The following is a 23272-nucleotide window of genomic DNA, read 5'->3' on the forward strand; positions in this document are numbered from 1 at the left end:
AGCAGTGCAAGCTGGAACATGTGCCACTGTGACTCTGTAATTGATATTGTGAATTTGATACACTGGACTGCTTTCCACATGATGRTAATGATCTTCCAGGGTCTTCAGTAGGCTTTAGCTTACACTCACAAGACACGGCTTGCAAAGTATTTCACATAAAAAATATATTTGTTACAGCACGGATCTTTCTCCTTATGTCCTGGCATATTAGTGTGTAGCCCAAACTGTTTGGAAACTACAGACAAAGGTTGGCAGATCGCCCAAAACGCTTGAGAACACCATCGTGTTCATGAGAGTCTCATCTTCCCATAGAGGGGTTCTAATTGTTTTCTAGGCCAAACCGTTTGGATGCTACAGACGATTTTGTGAGAATACAGATTTTCGGGATATCTCCTGGTCTGACAAACACCGCTCTAGCTTGGTCACCTTTCACCGCAGATGCGGAAGTGCGACATAGGCAAATGCGGTGGATTGAGACACATCCAATGAAAAAAAAKCCAGATCTCTAGCTTAAACTGACAGCTTTTGATGTTTATTTATTTATTATTATGCTAATTAGATTTCCACAGGGGCGCTGACATCAACCTTAGGGGGTGACGGATTTTGATGGGCATTTTTTTATTGTGTTACTTAGATTGACGCACGGGTCTGATTAAAACTTGACAGTTGTTTACCTCTTGAGGTTATTTTGAGCAATTGCAAGAAGAAACCAAATGAACAGGAACCACCCACCCCCCCACACACACACACAGACATCACAGGTGCTAAAATGTTTCTATGCTTATTTTATACATAGCCTAAAGGAAAACATGAATGTATTGTTTTGGGGTATCCTTTGTAGGATAGATAGATCAGAGATGTCCTGTCAACACAGCAGTAGTGCATCACATCAGCACTATCCGCATGATGATTGCTGCAAGAAGCAAATCAGATGTTCAACTAAACTCTTGACTTCAAGCCCAAAGTTCGGCCGATGGTGATATTGAATAACTTCATTTTACCGTCCAAACGCATTGTATGTAGCCGGCAACACATTCGTATCCGTAGTGGACCTTTTTGTACCTGAAACATTTTCCATTAAGGCTGCATAGGCTTCACCTTCCTCATTAGCTTTATTTAATGGAGAGAAGGTGGAAAAAATTGGGAAAATATGCGTACTTTCCTTAAAAARGTTTTCCACCGCCCTGCTAGAGTGGCTAAATGTTAATCCCGGATGTTGTATATCGCGTTCAGCCAATCAGGTTGCAGCAGTCTGTTTTTTCACCCCTAACCTAATAGAGCCCCACAGTGGAGTTGTCAAAGCCCCTGACTGATCTTTTCGACTCATTCAGTCAAAATAACAAATCTTTTGACTAATTTTGTTCATTTGAGTAAGTAATGCCCAGAGCACGCAGGACTACCGACCAGCAAATGATGAACTAAAAACTCCAAAGAGTCATGCTTCTTACAAGCCTCTCATTCACATCTCATAAATTCAGCCCAGTCTAAGGGCTGCATGTCAGTGCAAGAGGCGTCACTACATTCCCTGGTTCAAATCCAGGCTGTATCACATCTGGCTGTGATTGGGAGTCCCATAGGGTGGTGCACAATTGGCCCAGTGTCGTCTGGGTTTGGCTGGGGTGGGCCATTATTCTAAATAAGAATTTGTTCTTAACCGACTTGCCTGGGTAAAAAAAATACAACATTAGAATAATATGGACGGTGAAATGAAACGACTCAATATCGCTGTCTGCCGGGCTTTGTGCTATTTGACTCCCAGTGCAGGAATCTATATAACCAATTGTTTCAAAAACACTCCCGTTACCAACTAAAAATACATACAACTAATAACAGGCGGCAGGTCTGTCAAATAAACAAAAAATACCTTCACCAGATTGGTATTTTGATTCGGTTCAGGATTCTTTTTTTGGTGTTGTTCATCTCTTCCACAGCCAGCCAGCCACACACAGTCAGACAGACAGCAAATCTAAAGAGGAGCTAGCCMCAAGCAATTTATTTCGCTCAACTAGCATAACTATCTTGGAGATTATATTTATACTGGATTTAATAAGGTCTAATAATAACAAAGTGCATTTTAACATCAACGTCGCACGTTTTTGTATCTTTCTTCGTATGACTACCTAACAGTTAGCTTAGCTTGCTAGCAAGCTGCAAGTGTGGTAACGTTAGTTTGAGAAGAAGCCTGCTAGCGGTTTACACAGGTGCTAACGTTAGCTAGCTAACCAGCTGCCAGAATGAATGTCGCAAAAAGTGGTTATCGGGTCTTCTCTGCCAATTCTACTGCAGCATGTACAGAACTAGCCAAGAAGATAACTGAGTATGTATATTTTATTGTTCTAGCTAAATGTACGTGTTATGATAGATAGCTAACCAGATAATGTTGCTAGCTAGCTCGCTAAAATGTGTATGCTGGTGTTTGCAGGTGCATGGCCACAGATGAAGTCATTTGAATTATCCAAGGGTCTTGCTTACTGTCATTAATCTATTGGGTTAATGAGTTGGTCATTTGCTAGATGTTGACAATGACATTCAGAGGCTTAAGGGAATTGATTTAATGTGAGACAATGTTGGGTGTCTCGGCTGTGTGAAACTGGGAATGTCTGTTATTAACGTTAGTGACATTTTTTTATTTTTTTTATTTTTTTATTTTACCGTTATTTTACCAGGTAAGTTGACTGAGAACACGTTCTCATTTGCAGCAACGACCTGGGGAATAGTTACAGGGGAGAGGAGGGGGATGAATGAGCCAATTGTAAACATTGAAACAGGGAGCGAGTGCCTGTGATCTAGCTGAACACTTTCCATGTCTAGATATGCAAGTTAATGGGCCCACTGTCTCTGAATTACAATGTGACACATTACAACATGTTGCTTGTTTGCTTGGGTTTCAAATGGTAGCGGTACAGCAGGCTTAGTCAGAGTGGGACCAGTTTCCATGCAGGGCCTCTGTCCTGTCTGAATAAGACACATCACAGTGTCATACCTCTTGTACTGATTTGTCTGGTGTGTTTTTTCACAGACGACTAGGAGTTGAATTGGGCAAGTCGGTGGTCTATCAAGAGTCCAATAGAGGTGAGTTGAAACCAATTATGTATATAACAGGGGAGGCTGCTGAGGGGAGGACAGCTCATAATAATTGAAATAATAACATGGAAACCATGTGTTTGATACCTTTCCATTGACTCAATTCCAGACATTATTATGAGCCGTCCTCCTCTCAGCAGCCTCCACTGGTATACAGTGCATTCGGAAAGTATCCATACCCCTTCACTTTGTTACGTTACAGCCAATATTCTAAAATTGATTACATTTTTTTTGAAATCCTCATTAATCTACACACAATATCCCATAATGACAAAGRGAAAACAGGTTTTTAGAAATGTTTGTAACTGTATTACAATTTTGAAACTGAAATCACTTATTTACATAAGTATTCAGACKCTTTGCTATGAGACTCAAATGTTCTAAAACTTGATTGGAGTCCACCTGTGGTAAATTCAGTTGATTAGACATGGAATGGCACACACCTGTCTATGTAAGGTCCCACAGTTGACAGAGCATGTCAGAGCAAAAACCAAGCCATGAGGTCGAAGGAATTGTCCGTATAGCTCCGAGACAGGATTGTCTTGAGGTACAGATTTGGGGAAGGGTACCAAAACATTTCTGCAGCATTGAAGGTCCCCAAGAACACGGTGGCCTCTATCATTCTTAAATGGAAGAAGTTTGGAACCACCAAGACTTTACATAGAGCTGGCCACCCAGCCAAACTGAGCAATCAGGTTGAAGGGCCTTAGTCAGGGAGGTGACCAAGAACCCAATGGTCACTCTGACAGAGCACCAGAGTTCCTCTGTGGAGATGGGAGAACCTTCCAGAAGGACAACCATCTCTGCAGCACTCCACCAATCAGGCCTTTATGGTAGAGTGGCCAGACGGAAGCCAGTCCTCAGTAAAAGGCACATGACAGCCCGCTTGGAGTTTGCCGAAAGGCACCTAAAGACTCTCAGACAACCAAGATTGAACTCTTTSGCCTGAATGCCAAGCGTCACGTTTGGAGGAAACCTGGAACCACAGGGGTGAAGATTCACCTTCCAACAGAACAACGACCCATAGCACAAAGCCAATACAATGCAGGAGTGGCTTCGGGACAAGTGTCCTTGAGTGGCCCAGCCAGAGCCTGGATTTGAACCTGATCAAACATCTCTGGAGAGACCTGAAAATAGCTGTGCAGCAACGTTCCCCATCCAACCTGACAGAGCTTGAGAGGATCTGCAGAGAAGAATGGGCGAAACTGCCCAAATACAGGTGTGCCATGCTTGTAGTGTCATACCCAAGAAGACTCAGGGCTGTAATTGCTGCCAAAGGTCCTTCAATAAATTACTGAGTAAAGGGTCTGAATACTTATGTAAATGTGATATTTCTGTTTTATATTTGTAATAAATTTGAAATAATTTGTAAACTTTTTTTTTGCTTTGTCATTACGGGGTAGATYGGGGGGAAATGTAATACATTTTAGATGGTTGTAACGTAACAAATGTGGAAAAAGTGAAGGGGTCTGAATACTTTCCAAATGCACTGTATAAATCATTGGTTGGAACCAAAATTATTTTCCAATCGTTTCGTTCTGAACCATCAATTTTATTTTTCATTCTGTTGCAGTGTTCAGACAGCAAAATTAATTTGTGAACCGTTTCTAACCCCAAAAACAGTTTATATCATTCCTTTCTGTTCCTTTTTAAACCTCTGAAATTGAAGATTTTTTAAAAACATTTAGTTCGACATTAAATCACCACCAATTAGTGCGGATAGAATAGCTTGCTATGGAGCGGGCAAGCTATTTACATAAAAAAAAAACATTGGTTCTGTTCCCTGAACCAGTTCCAACTCTTAGTTGAAATCCAGTCACTCTGCCTACTCTGCTAATACAAAGGACAACTTATTTGTTTGGCCTGATACAAAGCATTTTTCTCTTTTTGGAAAACATGACATGTTACAGATGAGTGTTTACAATGGCTTGATAATTATGCCATAACTGAGTGTTATGCCCTAGTTGACATAGACAAGTCTAGGCACATTTGGGGAGCTGTAAGTGTAAAGTTAGCATTTTACCCACACTTGCTGTTGATTCAACTTTATGTGACCCTTGATAGAGACCAGAGTAGACGTGAAGGAATCTGTTCGCGGCCAAACTATCTTCATCATCCAGACCATACCCAGGTGAGTAGACTGAAATATGTAATCTCCTCCACACTTCTGTTCTAGGACACACACACACCTATACTGTGTGTGTAATGTGGTGCAGCCTTTAGGACTATGCATATCAATCTATGTTGTAGGAGGGGTATTCACACAGTCASATCACGTGTTAGGTTGCATTACCCATATTCAAACCTGTTTGATTCACACACTATAAATCAGGCACAAGCTCATCWACCATAATATGAATAGCTACCAGTGTTATTAATAGCCATCCTRTTATCTGTCATCTGACTTGGCGTGCACAAGCTGTACTGAGCATATGTTGTTGCCCTCTGCTGGAGAGTTGCTCAGCATGAGTTTGCACTGACCGCACCATAAATGTGACCATTATTTGTTATTGACACTTTTCCCTTGTTTTAACCAGAGATGTCAACACGGCCATCATGGAGCTGCTGGTCATGGCCTACGCCCTTAAGACCTCCTGTGCAAAGAACATAATTGGGGTCATTCCCTATTTCCCCTACAGCAAGCAGTGCAAGATGAGAAAAAGGGGTTCCATAGTGTGCAAGCTGCTGGCTTCCATGCTAGCCAAAGCAGGTAATTACAGCCTGTATGCAAGTGTTAACAGTTTACTGTTTACATTGCCCTTGACCATCTGTGTTAAAGGAAAATGTCTACATTTTTCAACTTCATATTTGTAATCTCCAGCCCCACCGCAACATCAATATATGTGAAAATGGCGCGCTTTTTTTGTTTTGTGGAAAAAATATAGAGGAAGATACGTGTTTCCAATGACGTCAGCGGTGTGCATCACGTGATTTTAACCAATAATGAATAGGCATTGACTTCTAATTGTCTACTAATTGGTTGATGTCATTGGAAGCACGCATCCACCTATTTCTTTTACTACAAAACAGAAACGTGCCATTTTCACATGTGTTGATGTTGGTGTTGTGCTGGAGAAGAACTCGAAGTGGAAAATGTTTTACATTTCCCTTTAAACTTGCCTCTGTGGTTGATTTCTCATTCTGCACCCTTTCTTAAAAGCAGTCTGCTGTTTCCTCAGTCTCTTTTCTCATCCTCTCTCTTTCTCCTTCCAGGTTTAACTCACATCATCACCATGGACTTACATCAGAAGGAGATTCAGGGCTTCTTCAGTTTTCCAGTGGACAACCTGCGTGCCTCCCCCTTCCTGCTTCAGTACATCCAGGAGGAGGTAACCATCTCACTGTAGCTCATGTGCCATGCCTGGTAGTAAAGTTGTAAGATAGTAAACTACACACAGCAGCCTATTCYATGTAAAATGTGGGCTCCTCTCACTTCCCTTCAGGTCCCAGATTACAGAAACGCCATTATTGTTGCAAAGTCACCGTCTGCTGCTAAGAGGTAACATACTATTTAGTTACGGAGGCCTGGAGTGTGATCATCTAATGTAAATAATGTAAAAGGGTGTCTACATTTCTCCAGTGTTTTCTTGCTGTTGTCTTTCAGAGCTCAGTCCTATGCKGAGCGACTGCGTTTGGGCCTGGCAGTGATGCATGGCGAGGCTCAGTGTTCAGAGTCTGACATGGCGGACGGACGACACTCTCCCCCCTGTGTCCGTAACACCTCAGGACACCCTGGGCTGGAGCTGCCTTGTAAGACCTCTCTAGAAGCCCTATATAGCTTATAGCTTGGTAACTAGCCAGGTGTAGTTGTAGTCAGTCTGCCATCAGATCAAATTGAAACTGTATCTTTGTCTGTAGCTTCCCCAATTCTTTAGTGTTGGTCAGGCTGTGTCTGTAAGATATAGAAGGATGCATAGATGCCGGTACTCGTCAATGGTTGCATCCAAAAACATGTTAAGTGTAGTGTGAAATGTTCAAGTCTGAATTATTTGAATAATTATTTCAACCCCCCAAAATATCCATGGCAAAATCCTCATCATATGGATTTAATGTCAGCACTAACAGCTTCATAAGTGATGATTCTGCTATAACCATTTTAACACCTGACATTATTTTTAAAGGATCTTGAGTTGTGTAGCCTATTTACTGCACGTTCTAATTCCACAGATACACTGCCTCTACTAATGTTGCGACCTTAGCCTCCCTAAAATGTAAAGGCATTCATACCAAATCGTTTTAGAATGGTTTGCATGTTTAAAAATGACATTTTGAATAAGAGAACATACATTTTGTTTTTCATTTTGAGAGAATGACAATAACTTGATATTGGATATGTCTCATTTTCTCAGTACATTCGCGGTAAGGCTGTTAAAACAGTTGGGTCTGACAAAACATGGTCAGACTTTCTGTCTGGGCTTTGTGTCATTGGCAAATGACTCCAGAGTATTTATTATGCCAACTGGCTGTGTCCCCCTTCAGCTTTAGTGTTTGTAATAATATTTKTATTATTTACTTAATTTATTATCCTTGACTTAAAAAATCCTCTTATTGTAAGCRTGGGTCAGTTGCAAACTGTCCTACACATTTCTTGAATGAATAAGCTTAGAGGAATGGTTTTGGATTCRTCACGGGTTAGCTTTAAKGATTTTGCTTCATGTAAGAGGATTTTCCCAGTCCTGGCTTCATGTCTTCGTAGTCTGTTATGTCGAGTCTCTGTGGATGTGTGTTAACGTGGTGTTTATTTGTTGATAATAGCTGGCAGCAAACAACAAGCTCCYTTCCCAGGCATAGAGCTCCCAAGTACGACCGTAAACTTAATTCKCTTTTGACCACCAAATGGTTCCTCTCCAAATGGTTCCTAAATGCGTGCATGTAGTGATCAAGGGTTTTCGAATCATCTTGCCAACAAACAGTCTTAAGTGCAAGGTCCTCAGTTGTGATTTGAGGAAAGCATAAAAAAGACAATCAATSGTTCAATTACAAATGATCTGGATCAGTTAGTTGATGTGGTCCAGCGGTACAGATCCATAGTGGATGTACTGACGCCTATGTACCCTCACTGCATACTGTTGAGATCCTCATCAGGAATGGATCAATGTCTTCCTTGATCCACAGTCAGGTCTCCAGCAGTGTGCCGGTATCAGAGGCAGAGACTTCAGATTGTTCTGCAAGATGGCCTGAAAGCCCTCCGTTAGTTGCTTTGTGAGACTCTCTTCAATCATCTGACAAATGGAACCATTTCTCCCAGATACATGTTTTTATTTTCATCCGGACTCATCTTGCCAATCAACACATCATGCTTCCCTATTGAAGCCTCGCCCGAAGGAGTCTGATTAACACCTGGCCTTCAGAAATGCATGTTTTGAATACTAATTAAGCATGCCTTTGATATATAGGCCTAATACAGCATGATAGGTAGAGGAAACAGGATAATCATTTTTTTCAGAATCTAAAGCAAAGATCCAGATTTTTGGGTGGGTGGCAGCATGTTGTTCTTGTGTGTGCTGCTGAACACACAGTACAGTACACCACAGTAGGTCAGGTCAGGGTTATGTTGTGTTCACCCTCTTCCCTGCTGCCCATACAAACCAGTGGGCTGCTGTGTCACACACCTTGGGCCTTCCCACATTTAAGTAACAATAAATCCTAAACGTGGARCCTCCATGTCAATAACAACACATCTACTGGTTTGGGTGTGAATATGCAAAACTGATTATAACCTCAAACCATGACTATCACATATTAGTTGTATTATAGCATATGTATTCCTTAACTCAGCAATGCTGGCTTCTAGCATCATTGAGAGGATTGCTGAGATCTTCAGGCTTTTCAACTCTTGCCTCACATATATCCAAGACAAGTTTATCTTTAACATATGTGTAGGCCTAACTATAGTTTTTACTAMATCATTTTGATTAATTTCTATATTCTACCTGAAAACATTCTAGGTAGTACCTCTTTAAGACTACAGAAGGTTTTAAGACCTAGTGGTGATGTTGATGCATTTTGAAAAGCTGAAATGTTCCAGTGCTTATTATTGCTTGTGTGTGGTCCCCTGTAAGMAAGGCATGTGTTCCAGGAAGGAATGTGTTCCTGGCATGAACCTGTGTTCCCTGCTCATCTCTAGCTTCCACTCCCACAATCAGCTTCCCCACTCTGGCTGGCTGATTGTCCATCCGCTGATTGTGCGCTTCCCCCATTGACTGACAACAGTGGTGTTCAATAAGACAAACCTGGAACATTAGTAAGCGTGTGATTACCTCATCAGTGCTTGTCTGCCTCTATCGTTTTTGATGGATTAACYACAAGATTAGGTTGTGCATATTGCTATATGCAAACTGTTGCCAAATGTCTGCACTGAGCTCTGAGCAGARASTGTYTTGTGGAGGRKATTTAATATCAGCGTCTGATTGGGTATGCTGGGCAAAAAGCCTGTCATTTTGATTATCCTTGTGCTGGAATGAGTTTGGCATTCCATTTAAATCTATAAGMGTATAATTGGGACAATTGACAGAAMTWATCTAATTTCCKAAWWACATCTCATTTTGAAAAMAGAATGTTAGTCAGTTACCCAGAAGGGGGGGAATTGCATGGAACATCAACTATTAATTGAAGAATACATAATCATAACAGTGATTGAAATTGGACTTTGTAATTGTGGAAAGCTCATACTTTTTAACCCATTTTACCCAATCTACTCTGAGATGTATCCTCATTAGTTTTACTGTTTATGCCTATGGATACTGTATGTGATGACTAGCAGTGACCAGTTCGTTCTTACTTTTCAGTAATGATGGCCAAGGAGAAGCCCCCTATCACTGTTGTAGGAGATGTGGGAGGAAGAATCGCCATCATTGTTGTAAGAAATGTGCCCCTTTGTTTGGGCCATTTGTGGTTTTGTCCTGGAAGGCCTGTGCTAAAATGAGCCACTTGAAATTAATTTGCAACATTTTGCCACATTGTATTTAATAACAGAATATGACAGCCTTAGATTATGGATGAAGGAACTACAGGCGTACATCATTTCCAATCCRGTGGTTGCCGTTCTTTRCCAGGATGACATCATKGACGACGTGGAGGACTTTGTGGCGGCAGCTGAGATTCTGAAGGAGAGAGGAGCWTATAAGATCTACATCATGGCTACACATGGGCTGCTGTCTGCCGATGCCCCCCGTCTTATTGAGGAGTCRGCCATCGACGAYGTGAGATACAGATGTAGGATCTTCATTTCAGACKGTCTGCTACAGKAGGAAAATAATCCTGCAGCAACAGGAAATGTGAATTATTATSTGGATTYTAATTAATAGATGTTTTTMMAGGGGTTGATACATTTTTCATGAGGGAAYATCAAMTGGAAATGARAAACTTCAGAAGCCTTTTTAAACTTCAAWTACACTACAAGTTTTAGATTTCCTGCATTACATTTCCTGCAACAGGGTGATCAAATTAAGATCCTKCATCTGTAACAGCAGCCCTGTGTTCTGAATTTATCACTACATCTTGAATGGGGAAGTGCTCAGTTCCTCATCGTAAAAGCTTTTCAGTCACTTTACAACAGAAAGGCAGTGGCATCACTTTCTATGTACCACCTGTGTGCAAGYTATTGCAACTTGATTCMTAGGATGTTTCGTCGRCTGTATAAAGGCTGTTATAAGATACGGTAGTCAGGCACAGTTCAGTCTGGGAATGAGACAAAATAGACCACGRRGACGAACGGTTGAAAGCAGCGGGTGGCCCGGCCATCCTATCGCCTTTGACCACAGTACATRGTCCATCATTTWRCATTTATTTCCAAGCGARTCRACATGTAATATCWACACTGTTCGTGGACACCCASCAGGTGATCTACTGCACACGGCCGACCTTCGTTATGGTGTTTCCTCCTCTGATCCCTGTCTGTCTGCCTCCCAGGTGGTGGTGACTAACACCGTCCCTCACGAGGTACAGAAGCTCCAGTGTCCCAAGATCAAGACAGTGGACGTCAGTATGATCCTGGCCGAGGCCATCCGACGCATCCACAACGGGGAGTCCATGGCCTACCTGTTCCGCAACATCACGGTGGACGACTAGGCCAGAGACATAGGGTTGAGTCTGTGCTGGAGGTGAGGTGTTTGGAGAAAGGCTGGTGGTATACACGCTATGGTCCCCTCCTCTCTCCACAGTGCTAGAAGTGCATACTGTCCCTGTTGTCTGCACCTTCACATACAGCCTAGTTCAGATGACTAGGACGAGGGGGAGTACCGTCATCATATCCCCTCTTACAAACCAATAAAATGCATTTTCATCAGCTTTTAGTGCACGAAACATAACATGGAGTTGCTCAATAAAAGTGATAAAAGAAACAAAAAGTTAAGCAATACTAAAAGGTTGATTTAACYTGCATATTTGTTGTCAGGTCATTTGTGTTTTTTTTGCCTTACTATGCTAAGGTCTGGCAAACCAGCAATGCATGAATTACTGTACCTCACCTCCATGGTAGTTTTGATGTCTTATTTAATTCCTCCATGCTTCAAGATATGAAGGGATTTGTTATTTTGTTGGTTCACTGTTCACTGTTTTTCCCACCTGAATAAAAGGTGTAGGGTGAGTGTTATGATGAAAACTAGCTTTCCTTGTCTAGCCCAGGGGTGGGAAAAATATATCTGTATTGTTTGGGGGGTGGCGGAAATTATTTTGGGTCGAAAAACTCCAGGCCACTCTTGAACGTCTGAAGCTAGATAAAAAGTATGTAGAAATTATAATGGACCGATATTTTTTTCAAACTGCCCTTTTTCTGGCCCACAAATTGCTTTTGAAAAAAATCTGTGCGGCCTTCTGATAAATGTTGAAATCCCGATGTGGCCCTCGAGCCAAAATGATTGCTCACCCCTGGTCTAGCCACTGTCAACATATCTAATGATGGCTTTTTCTTCAGTTCTCCGTTATGAAGGAGGGTGACCGTATTTCACTCTGTTGAAGTATCTTCCCAATAACATCACTTATTGCTTGAATCATTTCCCCCCCACCTCTGGCCCTCCAGGCCTACCGAGCACTGTGACTGCTTTGCATTTAGATGCAGGTGTGTTAATGCAAAACCTACRGAGAACAAAGKTAAAGGAACCCTAGTACAGCAGCTCCCAACCAGTTCTGTGTTCTGTGTGACACCTAAGCCTCGTGAATTCAGGCTGACTCACCAAATARATCTAATAAGACCACATGTATTGTRTACCACCACKCATTAGGCCACAGATTAGGAACTTTTGACCCACCATGTTTGAATCCCAAACACTGTCCTAGTCATTGTTACTGTATTGGTCCAGRCAGTCAACTYTTCTCTGTGTAACTGTAACAAATGTCATGATTGCKACAGATCGTTGGGCAAACTGTATAACATCAGCTGGATATCMGAATGGATATAACCTTTTATATTAAAGGGGGATATGACATCCTGACTCTGAAGTAGACTTTCCTATATAGTCTTGTTGCTTCTCATTGGCATTCAGAAAGACTGACAATATATGCATTATGTGTCCATGCTGAMGTCATGGTTTTGAATATAGAAATTGTAATCGTGACCCTTTACCGTATGATGTATGGAATTGTGGTGTCAACTTGCTGATCAGGAGGACTGAGATCTGTCATGATGGATGCCATTTAGTGTCCCCTGTGAAAAGATGTGGACTAATAGTCAAACTGATGTTCAAGGGAAGTTGTGTCTGAACACTCTGTTGGACCTTTAAGCTCAGGGAGATATGCTTCTGAGGCAAATGCATAATGTATGTGAAGGAAAAACGCTCTTAATGCTTGTGCCTATGTCTCTGGTACAGCAAAGTCTGCAAATGTAAATGTGTTGCATTKCGTTCGGCAGAACTTTCTCTTTACCATTCTTTGTTACTTTTGTTGTTGACATTCGTTCCTTTGTTATCCTGTAGGATGTGCTAATTGTAAACCGCTAACTATACCTGTGTGTGGTACAGACATGAGGAAAGGTCCTTCTTGGAGAGAGATAGCTGTTGCTATGCCAACTCATATCCATGTCTTCCGATAGCACGTTGATTTGTTACTTCATTCTCATTGTCTGATCTTGATGTAGCCTATTTGTGAGTTTATGATTTAATCGAATAATTGGTGTCTGCATCCAATTTTTTGTAAGTTAAAATAAACCTTTGGCTTCATTTGTTTTTGCCAGACTTTTTATTGGTGAACAAAATTGTTATGTGTTTAATAATGTAACCAGTTACATTTTATTCTGGAGAATTCTAGTATCTCTAGTCTTAGCAATCAATTGACTCTTCTGTTAAAATGAACCATTCACATTATTCAGGTCAACCTTCATCAGATCCCAGAACTATTGATTTGTAGTTACACAATTATTTGACCATCGCACAATCCCAATATTGTCAATTGTTATACTTGATCAGGGGAAAATACCACTGAGTTTTATCTARGCTTTGATCAGAGAACATTACTTCTGGTTTGTGTTGTTGTAGTATAGCTACCTAATGCAGTGAGTGGACAGTACAGTGAGACAACTTCTTCAGATGAAGTCAGGGACCCTTTACTTGTTCCAAACTTCTCAGGTTTCTACTCATCACTGAGGAGCTTTGACCAAGTCGAGGGGCAGAGACGGACTAGAAAACTCTTATCCCATGCAGTGGAGGCATTGGTAAGGATGCACATGCTAAAATACTTCACCACCACTCCTAAGAACTGTAAAAAGGTATGATAAAGACATTATAGACTAGTAATAGAATCTCTTTTAACTAGAAGAGCTGACTTCTGATGTTGACCCTATGAAGTCTTGGATCACAGAAAATAATTTGCATGCATAATATTTAGGAGCTGTAAGTTAGCCCATCACCTATAAAATAAATTGTACATTCTTTAAGTTTTGATAGATGGTAAACGGAAGCCCTTCCAACCCCGGAGAGAGTGGTACGCACCTGAGTGTGGGTCTCTGTCGGTGAGCGGTGGTGAGTGTGAACCAGCTGGTGCATTGACAGATGTGTGTTTAAACAGGACCCAAAGAGGAACTAGAGTGTCACAGATCATAGGTCACTTCCTCGTCTGGGCAGAGGGAAACAATGCACCATGTCTCTGTGTGGCTGGAAAGGGGAAACATATTTCTGTGTGCATGTGTGTGCACAGTACTATATATTAGAATTATCACTAGAGCACAGTTGTTAGTCTTAACTTTCATTAAGTACACTTATACTGGATTCTGATTGTTACTATGGAAACATTATCTGCTGGTAATTGTTGATATAGATAGCTACAGGAAGTTAATATAGATAGCTAATGTCCATGCAACCATATTATATAACTGACATTATTTGTGGCAGTGTCAGGTTAATGATGCATTGATCAGGAAAGTAGACCCTTATGTGAGAATTTCACACTCTTTTCATATGGAACCTAGACATGATTCCCTGCAGAATGTTTTCTGTTACTAGCCATGTCAATGATCTGGGCATTGGAGGAACAAGTTGACATCCTGCCGAGCAGCACAGACAATGGTCTTTTGTCTGGCACAGTGAGAGGTTCCCTAGTATTTTATTTCTGCTCTGGCCAGGTTTTGTATTTACTAACAGGTTTCCCCATATATTTCAASGTGCGTTGTGTGACAGACAAGCAGTGTCCAAAAAATATAGGCCTACCACTAGAGGGTAATGTGAGACAACTTACTGTAACTGGTGACATTTTTACATTTTTATTTAACATTTTATTTATCTAGGCAAGTCAGTTAAAGGACACATTCTTATTTACAATGATGGCCTACCAAAAGGCAAAAGGCCTCCTGCGGGGGACAGGGGCTGGGATAAAAAATATAATATAGGACCAAACACACATCACGACAAGAGACACCACAACACTACATAAAGAGAGACCTAAGACAACATAGCAAAGCAGCGACACATGACAACACAGCATGGTAGCAACACAACACGACGACAACAACTTGGTAGCAACACAACATGGCAGCAGCACAAAACATGGTACAAACATTATTGGGCACAGACAACAGCACAAAGGGCAAGAAGGTAGAGACAACAATACATCACGCAAAGCAGCCACAGCTGTCAGAAAGAGTGTCCATGATTGAGTCTTTGAATGAAGAGATGGAGATAAAATTGTCCAGTTTGAGTGTTTTTTGCAGCTCGTTCCAGTCACTATCTGCAGCGACCTGAAAAGAGGAGCGATCCAGGGATGTGTGTGCTTTGGGAACCTTTAACAGAATGTGACTGGCAGAACGGYTGTTGTATGTGGAGGATGAGGGCTGCAGTAGATATCTCAGATAGGGGGGACTGAGGTCTAAGAGGGTTTTATAAATAAGCTTCAACCAGTGGGTCTTGCAACAGGTATACAGAGATGACCAGTTTACAGAGGAGTATAGAGTGCTGTGATGTGTTCTTTAAGGAGCATTGGTGGCACATTTGATAGCCGAATGGTAAAGAACATCTAGCCACTTGATTTCACCCTTACCTGCCGATCTACAAATTACGTCTCCGTAATCTAGCATGGGTAGGATGGTGAAGATGCTTGAAGAGGTAGGATACTTATTGAAGGTTTTGGGAGGAAGTGATTTTTGAGGAAGTGGATTTGTGATACTGGTATGATGTTTTGGGATGATTCTACACCCCTGGTAATGAAGCTGATTTTATTATCAGCTTGTTGATTGTATGCATGTTTGTGTTCTTTTTATTTATTCCAGAGCTTGGCCAGGTCTCTGCTGCAATCATACTGGAAATTGACTGATTTTTTGGTGGTATTGCTTTGTAAGTTGTTCTAAATATCATCTCTGGCTAGTCTGTTATACAGTCTCTGGCTTGTTGAGTTTTGACTTAAGTAAAGAGTCCTTGTCACACCTCATACCAGATGTGTTATTACTTGGCCATTAGTTTATTGCACTTTCGTTTCCAATAAGCACCTGTCAAAATGAGTCCACCGAAAATGACCATGACTAATACTTTGATATATAATAATATTTTATTTATCATGAATAGACAATATATGTACAACAAGTAATAAAACCATAACGTATTTGTTATACTGTTTTGGTGAATAAACATGATTTAATCATCAACATGTACTTCACATTTTCATAGAAAAACAATACACTCTATATAATTTATATTTGAACACATTTTGTACGTTTCTTAATAAATAATGATATCTGTGCAAAATAACTCCAAGTGCATATGAATATTGCCAAACAACAAATTGGTATTATAGAATGAGGAACGCAACCAGAGTTGATTCAGACAATGACAAGCAAAATAAAGATTTGTCACAAAGAAACTTCACTTGATGAATAAAAAAGCTCTCATGACACAWTGTRCAAATTCAGCTTTTGCCCAATTAGCCACAACTGTCTATCTTCACAGRTATTGCAAGTGAACAKCGTCGACACTTACAAAAGGCAAARACAACAGTAACATAGTAGGACATAGATTGAAAACTTGACAAAGTAKGCTCATTGKCACTTTTGCACTGTCACAGTATATTTTTTAACAATGACACRACCKCATTCAGGACATTCAGTGTTCTTGCACTTRTTTCATTTAGTTTCAGCTTTATCAATGTCCKGCACCTGTGTYATGTCATTAGTTCCGGTTCCCCTTTAACAGTCAGTGTTCCTTTCCTCTACRTCAGTGGAAATGCTGTGGTGGAGATACTTAGGATGGTTAGATGAGGAGGCTTACAGGGAATTGAAGCCGTCAGACTCCAAATCAGCAGCACGGTCTATAGCAGCAGCAGTAGTAGCACATTCAACACCACTGTGTTTGTCTGTAACACTGAKCCAGCTTCGGGTCRCCATCCTCAGCCTCTCTGGCCCCTGTCTGTCTTTGTCTGTCTGTCAGACCCCTCCAGCCCCTCTGCCTTAGGAAATGAGACAGCTGTTGGTCTTGTTCATGGGGGGCCGTTTGTTGCCGTCTTTGGGGAAGGTCTCCCTGCGTCGTCTCAGTGCTGGGCTCAGCCGGCTGGGCAGGTTGGCTTGTTGCAGCAGCTCCCTGAAGACCTCCAGTACGTTGTTGTTCTCCTTGGCAGACGTCTCCAAGAAGCTGTTGTTCCAGTCCAGCTCCACAGTGGACAGCACGTCTTCGCTGGACACCGTCCGCTCGCCATGCCGGTCCGTCTTGTTGCCGACCACCACGATGGGTGTGAACTTGTCTTCTTTGACCGCCAGGATCTCATCTCGRAGGCTCTTGACAGCCTCCAGGGAGTCAGGGTCATTGATGGCGTACACAAGGGCGAACGCGTCACTGTTCTGAATGCAGAGCTTCCTCATAGCCGGGAAGGAGTAGCTGCCGCTGGTATCCATGATGTGGATGGTGACCTTGGCCCCTCCGATGTCGAACTCTTTGCTGTGCAGTTCCTCCACAGTGCGCCGGTGCTTGGGTTCGAATGTGTCCTGGAGGAAGCGGCTGATCAGGGCCGTCTTCCCCACGCCGGCCGCCCCCAGGAACACCAGACGCACCTCCATCTTCTCCTTCACTTCTAGAGACATGATAACTTCCTCTGACACACTTCCTCTAACACTGTCTCTCTCTCTTCCTCTGTCTTCTTTTTGAAGACTTAAAACTCTGATTTTGTTACAAAATAACTCTCCTTGAACCTTTTGAGAGGATGGTGAAGTTGGACTCTGCTGCAGAAGCTGCTGGAGTTAGTCAGTGAACAGGGACAGTGTGGTAGGTTGTAGTAGTAAATCACTGAGAGTAGCTGGCAGTTGCATCTGTGTATGTCTGGTTGTCTGTGCACGCTATTTATGGTCTTTCTCAATCAGAGATTCCATGCCCCCTCCTGCTCTCATCCAATCAGGAGAGTGGAGTGTCTCTTTAAGTGAATTCAAAGCAGCCAATCAGAAAGACTCATGCAAATGACAGAATCAGATTGRGAAGGAGGGAGGTGATGGATAGTAGWGAGCCCAAACCAGCGGGTGTATGTAGGATGCATTGTTTGCAGTGAGATGATTTTTGTATACCCATGATTGTATACTTTCATAAGATCTGTGGCACACAAAAAAGCAATTGTCTGTACTGTGTATGGGATTGTTAAATCAGCCTATGTGTTTGTGTACTATAGAATGTATGTTGACTGTTCTTTTATGCAATATGTATGTACAGATACATTATCTTAATTTGACCTGTTTCTCACAGTAGGAAAATGAATCCTGCAGCAACAGGAAATGTGAATGATTATAATTAATGGGCATTTTTGTAGGGGTTGATACATTTTTTGTTAGGGCAAATCAAGTTTGAAATTGTTAAGTGGAAATTACAAACCTTTGTAAGCCTTTTTAAACCTCAAACAGTACTACTTTGCATTCCACATTCTCTGCAACAAGAGATCAAATTAAGATAGTACAAGTTGCATGTTAATTTCTTATATGACATCATTGGTATGCCATGCTGATCATAAAGGACCAGCAACTAACCACTCATCTTTTACAACACTTGGGACCTTGAGTGAGCACGGCAGAATGAATTTATGAAAAGCTCACTTGCTTTTATGCCTACAAAAGGTGTTGACAAGGGAGCTTGCATGTTTGATGCATTGTGTGATACATTCCAATATCTTTGTGAGGATGGCTTCTGCCTTAGTACATACTGTGCTCTGAGCTATTGATAGACATCGATACCGTACTAAAGAGTACATATGTGTATCTATGGATACAGCTACTTCTTTACCACAGCCTGGTTATCAAGTGGTTATCAGGCTTCTGTYTTCTGTTGCGGACGAATCAGAATTAGTTGGGTAACATAGATAAGATGTTTTATTTTCATAATATGCTTATGTGAGATACTTGTCATTAGAATGTTTCCCTTTGGATTATAGGGTTGGCAGTTGCACTTATCCCTTCTCAGCTAGGGCTCAGTCACTTGGGGCCCAGAGAGGGGAGAGGTCAGGCTTGTCTTCATATGTGAATGTATCTTTTAAACCATCTGGTGCTATGCAGAATATCAGAAGGGGAGGAGGACAGAATGGAACATTGTCTTCTTATGGGAATGTGTCTTTACCTATTCCTAAACCATGTGAAGGGATGGAGTGATTAATGGGGAACCAGTTAGTTGTCTCAACAATGTCTGCACGCCAGTCACTCCCTCCTTTTCCCACTGGGGGGAGGAGTATGGCAGTGTCTGGAACCATTGTATGTCCCCTCTGATATTGCACTTATCTTGAGATAGTATATGACCTAGAGGCTCACTCCCCTCAGTGAGCTTGTCCAGGAGTGGGGTGTTCTTGAGATGGGAGTATCTAGAATTGACAATTTATAAATGCCATTGGATGAGTTGGTGTTTTTGTACTATGAAGTACCAGGAACGAGATTAGAACCTCGTCTTAGAGACCAAACGGAACGATTATTTATAGCGAATGCTGTCTGGCTATGGGATACTCCTCTCTCAAGTAAAAGTCTTTCTTTGTGAACAGTTCCTATTATCTGTGGTTTGTCATGTCGACTAGGGGGTGGATCTTTGCTATAAAAGAGCTCAGTTGCCATTATGTTGACCACTCTCAACTTTTCATTWGAGATACTGAAATATTGAAAGTCAAATGCTATTGCAAAAGCTTCATTATTATTAAAGGTGAAGTTTAAGTATAACTCTGACTGGTGTGTGGTTTGCTCTCTCCTCATTTGGTAATACAGGAAATTGCCACGACAGTTCTTCTGCTCTCCATTCCTTAGCTCAGTGTGAGAGAGAGCCTTCAGGAGCTCAGTTTTTTTTTAAATATAGCAGCTCTACTCATTCTCCAGTAAGACCCCAGCTTTTCCTGTAAACTTCTCCAGCAGTCTGTGTGGTCAGTCGAGCTCAGCCCTCCACCTCCCACAGGATCCCAGTTAGTTATTTGATGCTCATCGTTCTGTGAACCTCCAGACCCAAACGGTCAGCACGTTTCGAAAGGTTGTGGTCAAATGAACCACACCACTCAAGGAAATGCCGGTACTGTGTCACTATCTCAGAGAAAATGGCATAGAGATCTATGAAAGAAAATGTTGTTAAATATGCATGAATTCCTCTCCATTAGAGAATTGTCAATGCATCCGTATTTCTAATAGCCATACCAAATGAACAGCTGATTGAACAGGTGAAGTGGAGGTTGTTATAATAGCGCTGTAAAAGGGATTCTGTCCTGGAAACGTCTGTGTTAATCGCTATTACTGTTTATAGGAATTTGTTGAAGGATCCAGACTTTGACTTAGTCAAATCCCAATGCATTTTTTTGCAATTCGTCTTGCATGTAATTTATCTCTATGTCTCTGTCATCCTGCTGTGTCCCAGTTAAGCCAGAGTCACAGTGGGAGTTCCCCTTACATTGAGAGGGTATTGCYTCACTCAGTGGGATTGCTCATCATAGGGGGCATTCCATGGATTGGTGTATCCCGTGGAATTGCCCATCTACTTTAGCTGGCTTCGCTCGCTCACTCACTCACTGTGCTGTGATTATAACATGTTGCTATGATACAACAGCTACAGTTATTTAATGAGCGGGGATTTGTGCCTTATTAAACTCATCATTATTCACAGCGTTGATTACTGATGTACTGTTCTCTGAATTATTGTAATTTTCAGTAGCGTTATGGTAGCATTGTGATATGAGGGGGTTATTAGAGTGATTGCCATCTCATTTGAGTACTATTGTGCTAAATGGGATTGAGACTGTCTGTAGTAGTRTTATCACAGTTTCTCAGGTTTCATGACTACGTTAGAGTTCAACCCTCAGGCTACTTACTAGGTGAAAACCTTCCTTTTTGAAGATCTTTTGAAGAAGTTGAGGAACTGGTAGCTAGACAAAACATCCAGGCTGGTTGTCAAGGCAGGTGTGATGCCTATTACTAATGGTGAGTGGAGTTGGGTAGAAAGTGTATGCCTTTAGCTTAATCTAGCAGCCTTGCTTCGCACTGTTGTCTCAAGTCATCATCTCTGTCATCCAACGGCATGTTTTATATATTTTCTGGTGCAGAGTTGTCACATAGGAAGTTGTCAAATAAAAAAAGTCCTCCCTGGGCTCCAGACATTCAACCTGAAGGTCAAATCTAGTTGAATTAATCTCCTGTTTAGTTGAATGTTCTACYTTGCCTCGCTTAGTCTGGCCTCATTTATGTTACTTTTTGACCCTTTCAAAAGTCCTGTCCTTTTCAGACCGAAACTTGTGTTTACTGATGGCTCGGTGTCCCCCAGCAATTCAGCTCCCTCTCAACTCTGTCAGTTATTAAAGAGTCCAGAAGTAATATTACAGAGTCCTGTCACTGTATGTGTTTACTTAGAATTTCCCCCTAAATTCCCCTGTATGTCTAACACTAGTAGGAGAACAACAGCAAAAGAGAATATATAGTCCCCCAGCTGCTGTGATACTGAGCTGGTGTGTTGCTCTCATGGCCCCAGAGGTGTAAGTGATGATGCATGGGTGTGAATGGCTGATGTTAGGAACAGGCTGTTCTAAGAACACACTGTTGAAGGGGGATGGGCTCTCAAAGCATTCAGCAAGAAATCATTTTTATTTATTTATTTGATTTATATTTATTTATTTAACCTTTATTTAACTAGGGAAGTGAGTTAAGAACAAATTCTTATTTACAATAACGGCCTAGGAACAGTGGGTTAACTGCCTTGTTCAGGGGCAGAATGACAGATTTTTACCTTGTCAGCTCTAGCAACCTTTCGGTTACTGGCGAAACGCTCTAACTACTAGGCTACCTGCGTGTGTGTGTGTGTGTGTAGCTCACGATGCTCGCATGTACAGAAAATTGTCATTGAAAAACAGCTGTTCCTTTGCTGAAGATGTAGTGCAAAAAACGATCTAGTAACCTGATCTAGTAAGCCAAAATACCAATATACACAGGTGGTGAAGTAATGTTTAGCTGGTAGGATTATAGGCCTTTGTTATAGGATGTTATTTTGAGTGCTAACAGGATGTATGTATGTTGATGTGAATACACCACATCAGTCGCACGCTGATGTGTTGGGTACTTGGTCCTCTGTCACTTGTGTTGGCAGAGGTGACCAGGCTTTAAAGTAGGGATGGGGGAATCTATACAAATCTATACAGTAGAGTATACCAATATTCATTTTGCCGATTTAATAACGATCTTGTGACTTCAAGTATCAATTGGTAAAAACTCTGGTATTTCTCATCCTATAGCTTGTTCTCCATCTTCTTTTTAAATGGTGTGCCAACCTCTTTTGGGCACTTCTAAGGGTCTCTCTTGTTCCTCTGCAGCAGACGTACACTAAACTGTGCATTCAGAAAGTATTCACACCTTCACTTTTTCCTCATTTTGTTACGTTACAGCATTATTCCAAAATGGATTAAATAGGTTTTTCCCTTATCAATCTACACACAATACGCTATAATGACAAAGAAAAAACAGGTTTTTATAAATTGTTGCAAATGTATTAAGAATGAAAAACTTAAATATTACATTTACATAAGTATTTACAGAGTACTTTGTTAAAGCACCTTTGGCAGCGATTACAGCCTCGAGTCTTCTTGGGTATGGCGCTACAAATTTGGCCCACCTGTATTTGTAGAGTTTCTCCTGTTCTTCTTTGCAGATCCTCTCAAGCTCTGTCAGGTTGGATGGGGATCGTTGCTGCACAGCTATTTTAAAGTCTCTCCAGAGATGTTCGATCAGGTTCAAGTCCGGTCTCTGGCTGGGCCACTCAAGGGCATTCAGATCCTTGTCCCGAAGCCACTCCTACATTGTCTTGGCTGTGTGCTTAGGGTCATTGTCCTGTTGGAAGGTGAAACTTTGCCCCAGTCTGAGGTCCTGAGTGCTCTGGAGCAGGTTTTCATCAAGGATCTCTCTGTACTTTGCTCCATTCATCTTTCCCTCGATCCTGACTAGTCTCCCAGTCCCTGCTGCTGAAAAACATCCCTTCAGCATGATGCTGTCACCACCATGCTTCACTGTAGGGATGGTGCCAGGTTTTCTCCAGATGTGATGCTTGGCATTCAGGCCAAATAGTTAAATCTTGGTTTCATCAGACTAGAGAATCTTGTTTCTCATGGTCTGAGAGTCTTTAGGTGCCTTCTGGCAAACTCCAAGCGGGCTGTCATGTGCCTTTTACTGAGGAGAGACTTCTGTCTGGCCACTCTACCAAATCAAATCAAATTTTATTAGTCACATTTAAAAATATATATTTTAAATCAAATCAAATGTATTTATATAGCACTTRMTARATCAGCTGATATCTCAAAGTGCTGT

At 41.6% G+C, this 23272-nt stretch overlaps 2 protein-coding genes across 3 annotated transcripts; one reads left to right on the forward strand and one right to left on the reverse strand.

The window, feature by feature from the left end:
• The first annotated feature begins 1909 nt into the window (after positions 1-1909).
• On the forward strand, positions 1910-13238 carry LOC112067759 (phosphoribosyl pyrophosphate synthase-associated protein 1). Of its 2 annotated transcripts, XM_070438408.1 has the most exons (11): positions 1910-2317; positions 3020-3072; positions 5149-5215; positions 5622-5794; positions 6298-6413; positions 6528-6583; positions 6689-6834; positions 7840-7884; positions 9873-9943; positions 10140-10286; positions 10996-13238. In XM_070438408.1, exons 1-11 carry the CDS (start codon positions 2235-2237, stop codon positions 11152-11154), a joined length of 1116 nt encoding a protein of 371 aa, XP_070294509.1. In that variant the 5' UTR covers positions 1910-2234; the 3' UTR covers positions 11155-13238. The 2 variants fall into 2 exon arrangements, with proteins under 2 accessions (XP_070294509.1, XP_023992156.1); XM_024136388.2 differs by lacking the exon at positions 7840-7884 and having other exon boundaries at positions 1911-2317.
• A 2843-nt stretch (positions 13239-16081) lies between these two features.
• LOC112069101 (ras-related protein Rap-2a-like) lies at positions 16082-17926 on the reverse strand. Its single transcript, XM_024136389.2, has one exon. It carries the CDS (start codon positions 17570-17572, stop codon positions 16946-16948), a length of 627 nt encoding a protein of 208 aa, XP_023992157.1. The 5' UTR covers positions 17573-17926; the 3' UTR covers positions 16082-16945.
• Between the last annotated feature and the right edge of the window lie 5346 nt (positions 17927-23272).

The sequence above is a fragment of the Salvelinus sp. IW2-2015 genome, unplaced genomic scaffold, assembly GCF_002910315.2.
Source record: "Salvelinus sp. IW2-2015 unplaced genomic scaffold, ASM291031v2 Un_scaffold909, whole genome shotgun sequence".
NCBI lineage: Eukaryota > Metazoa > Chordata > Actinopteri > Salmoniformes > Salmonidae > Salvelinus > Salvelinus sp. IW2-2015.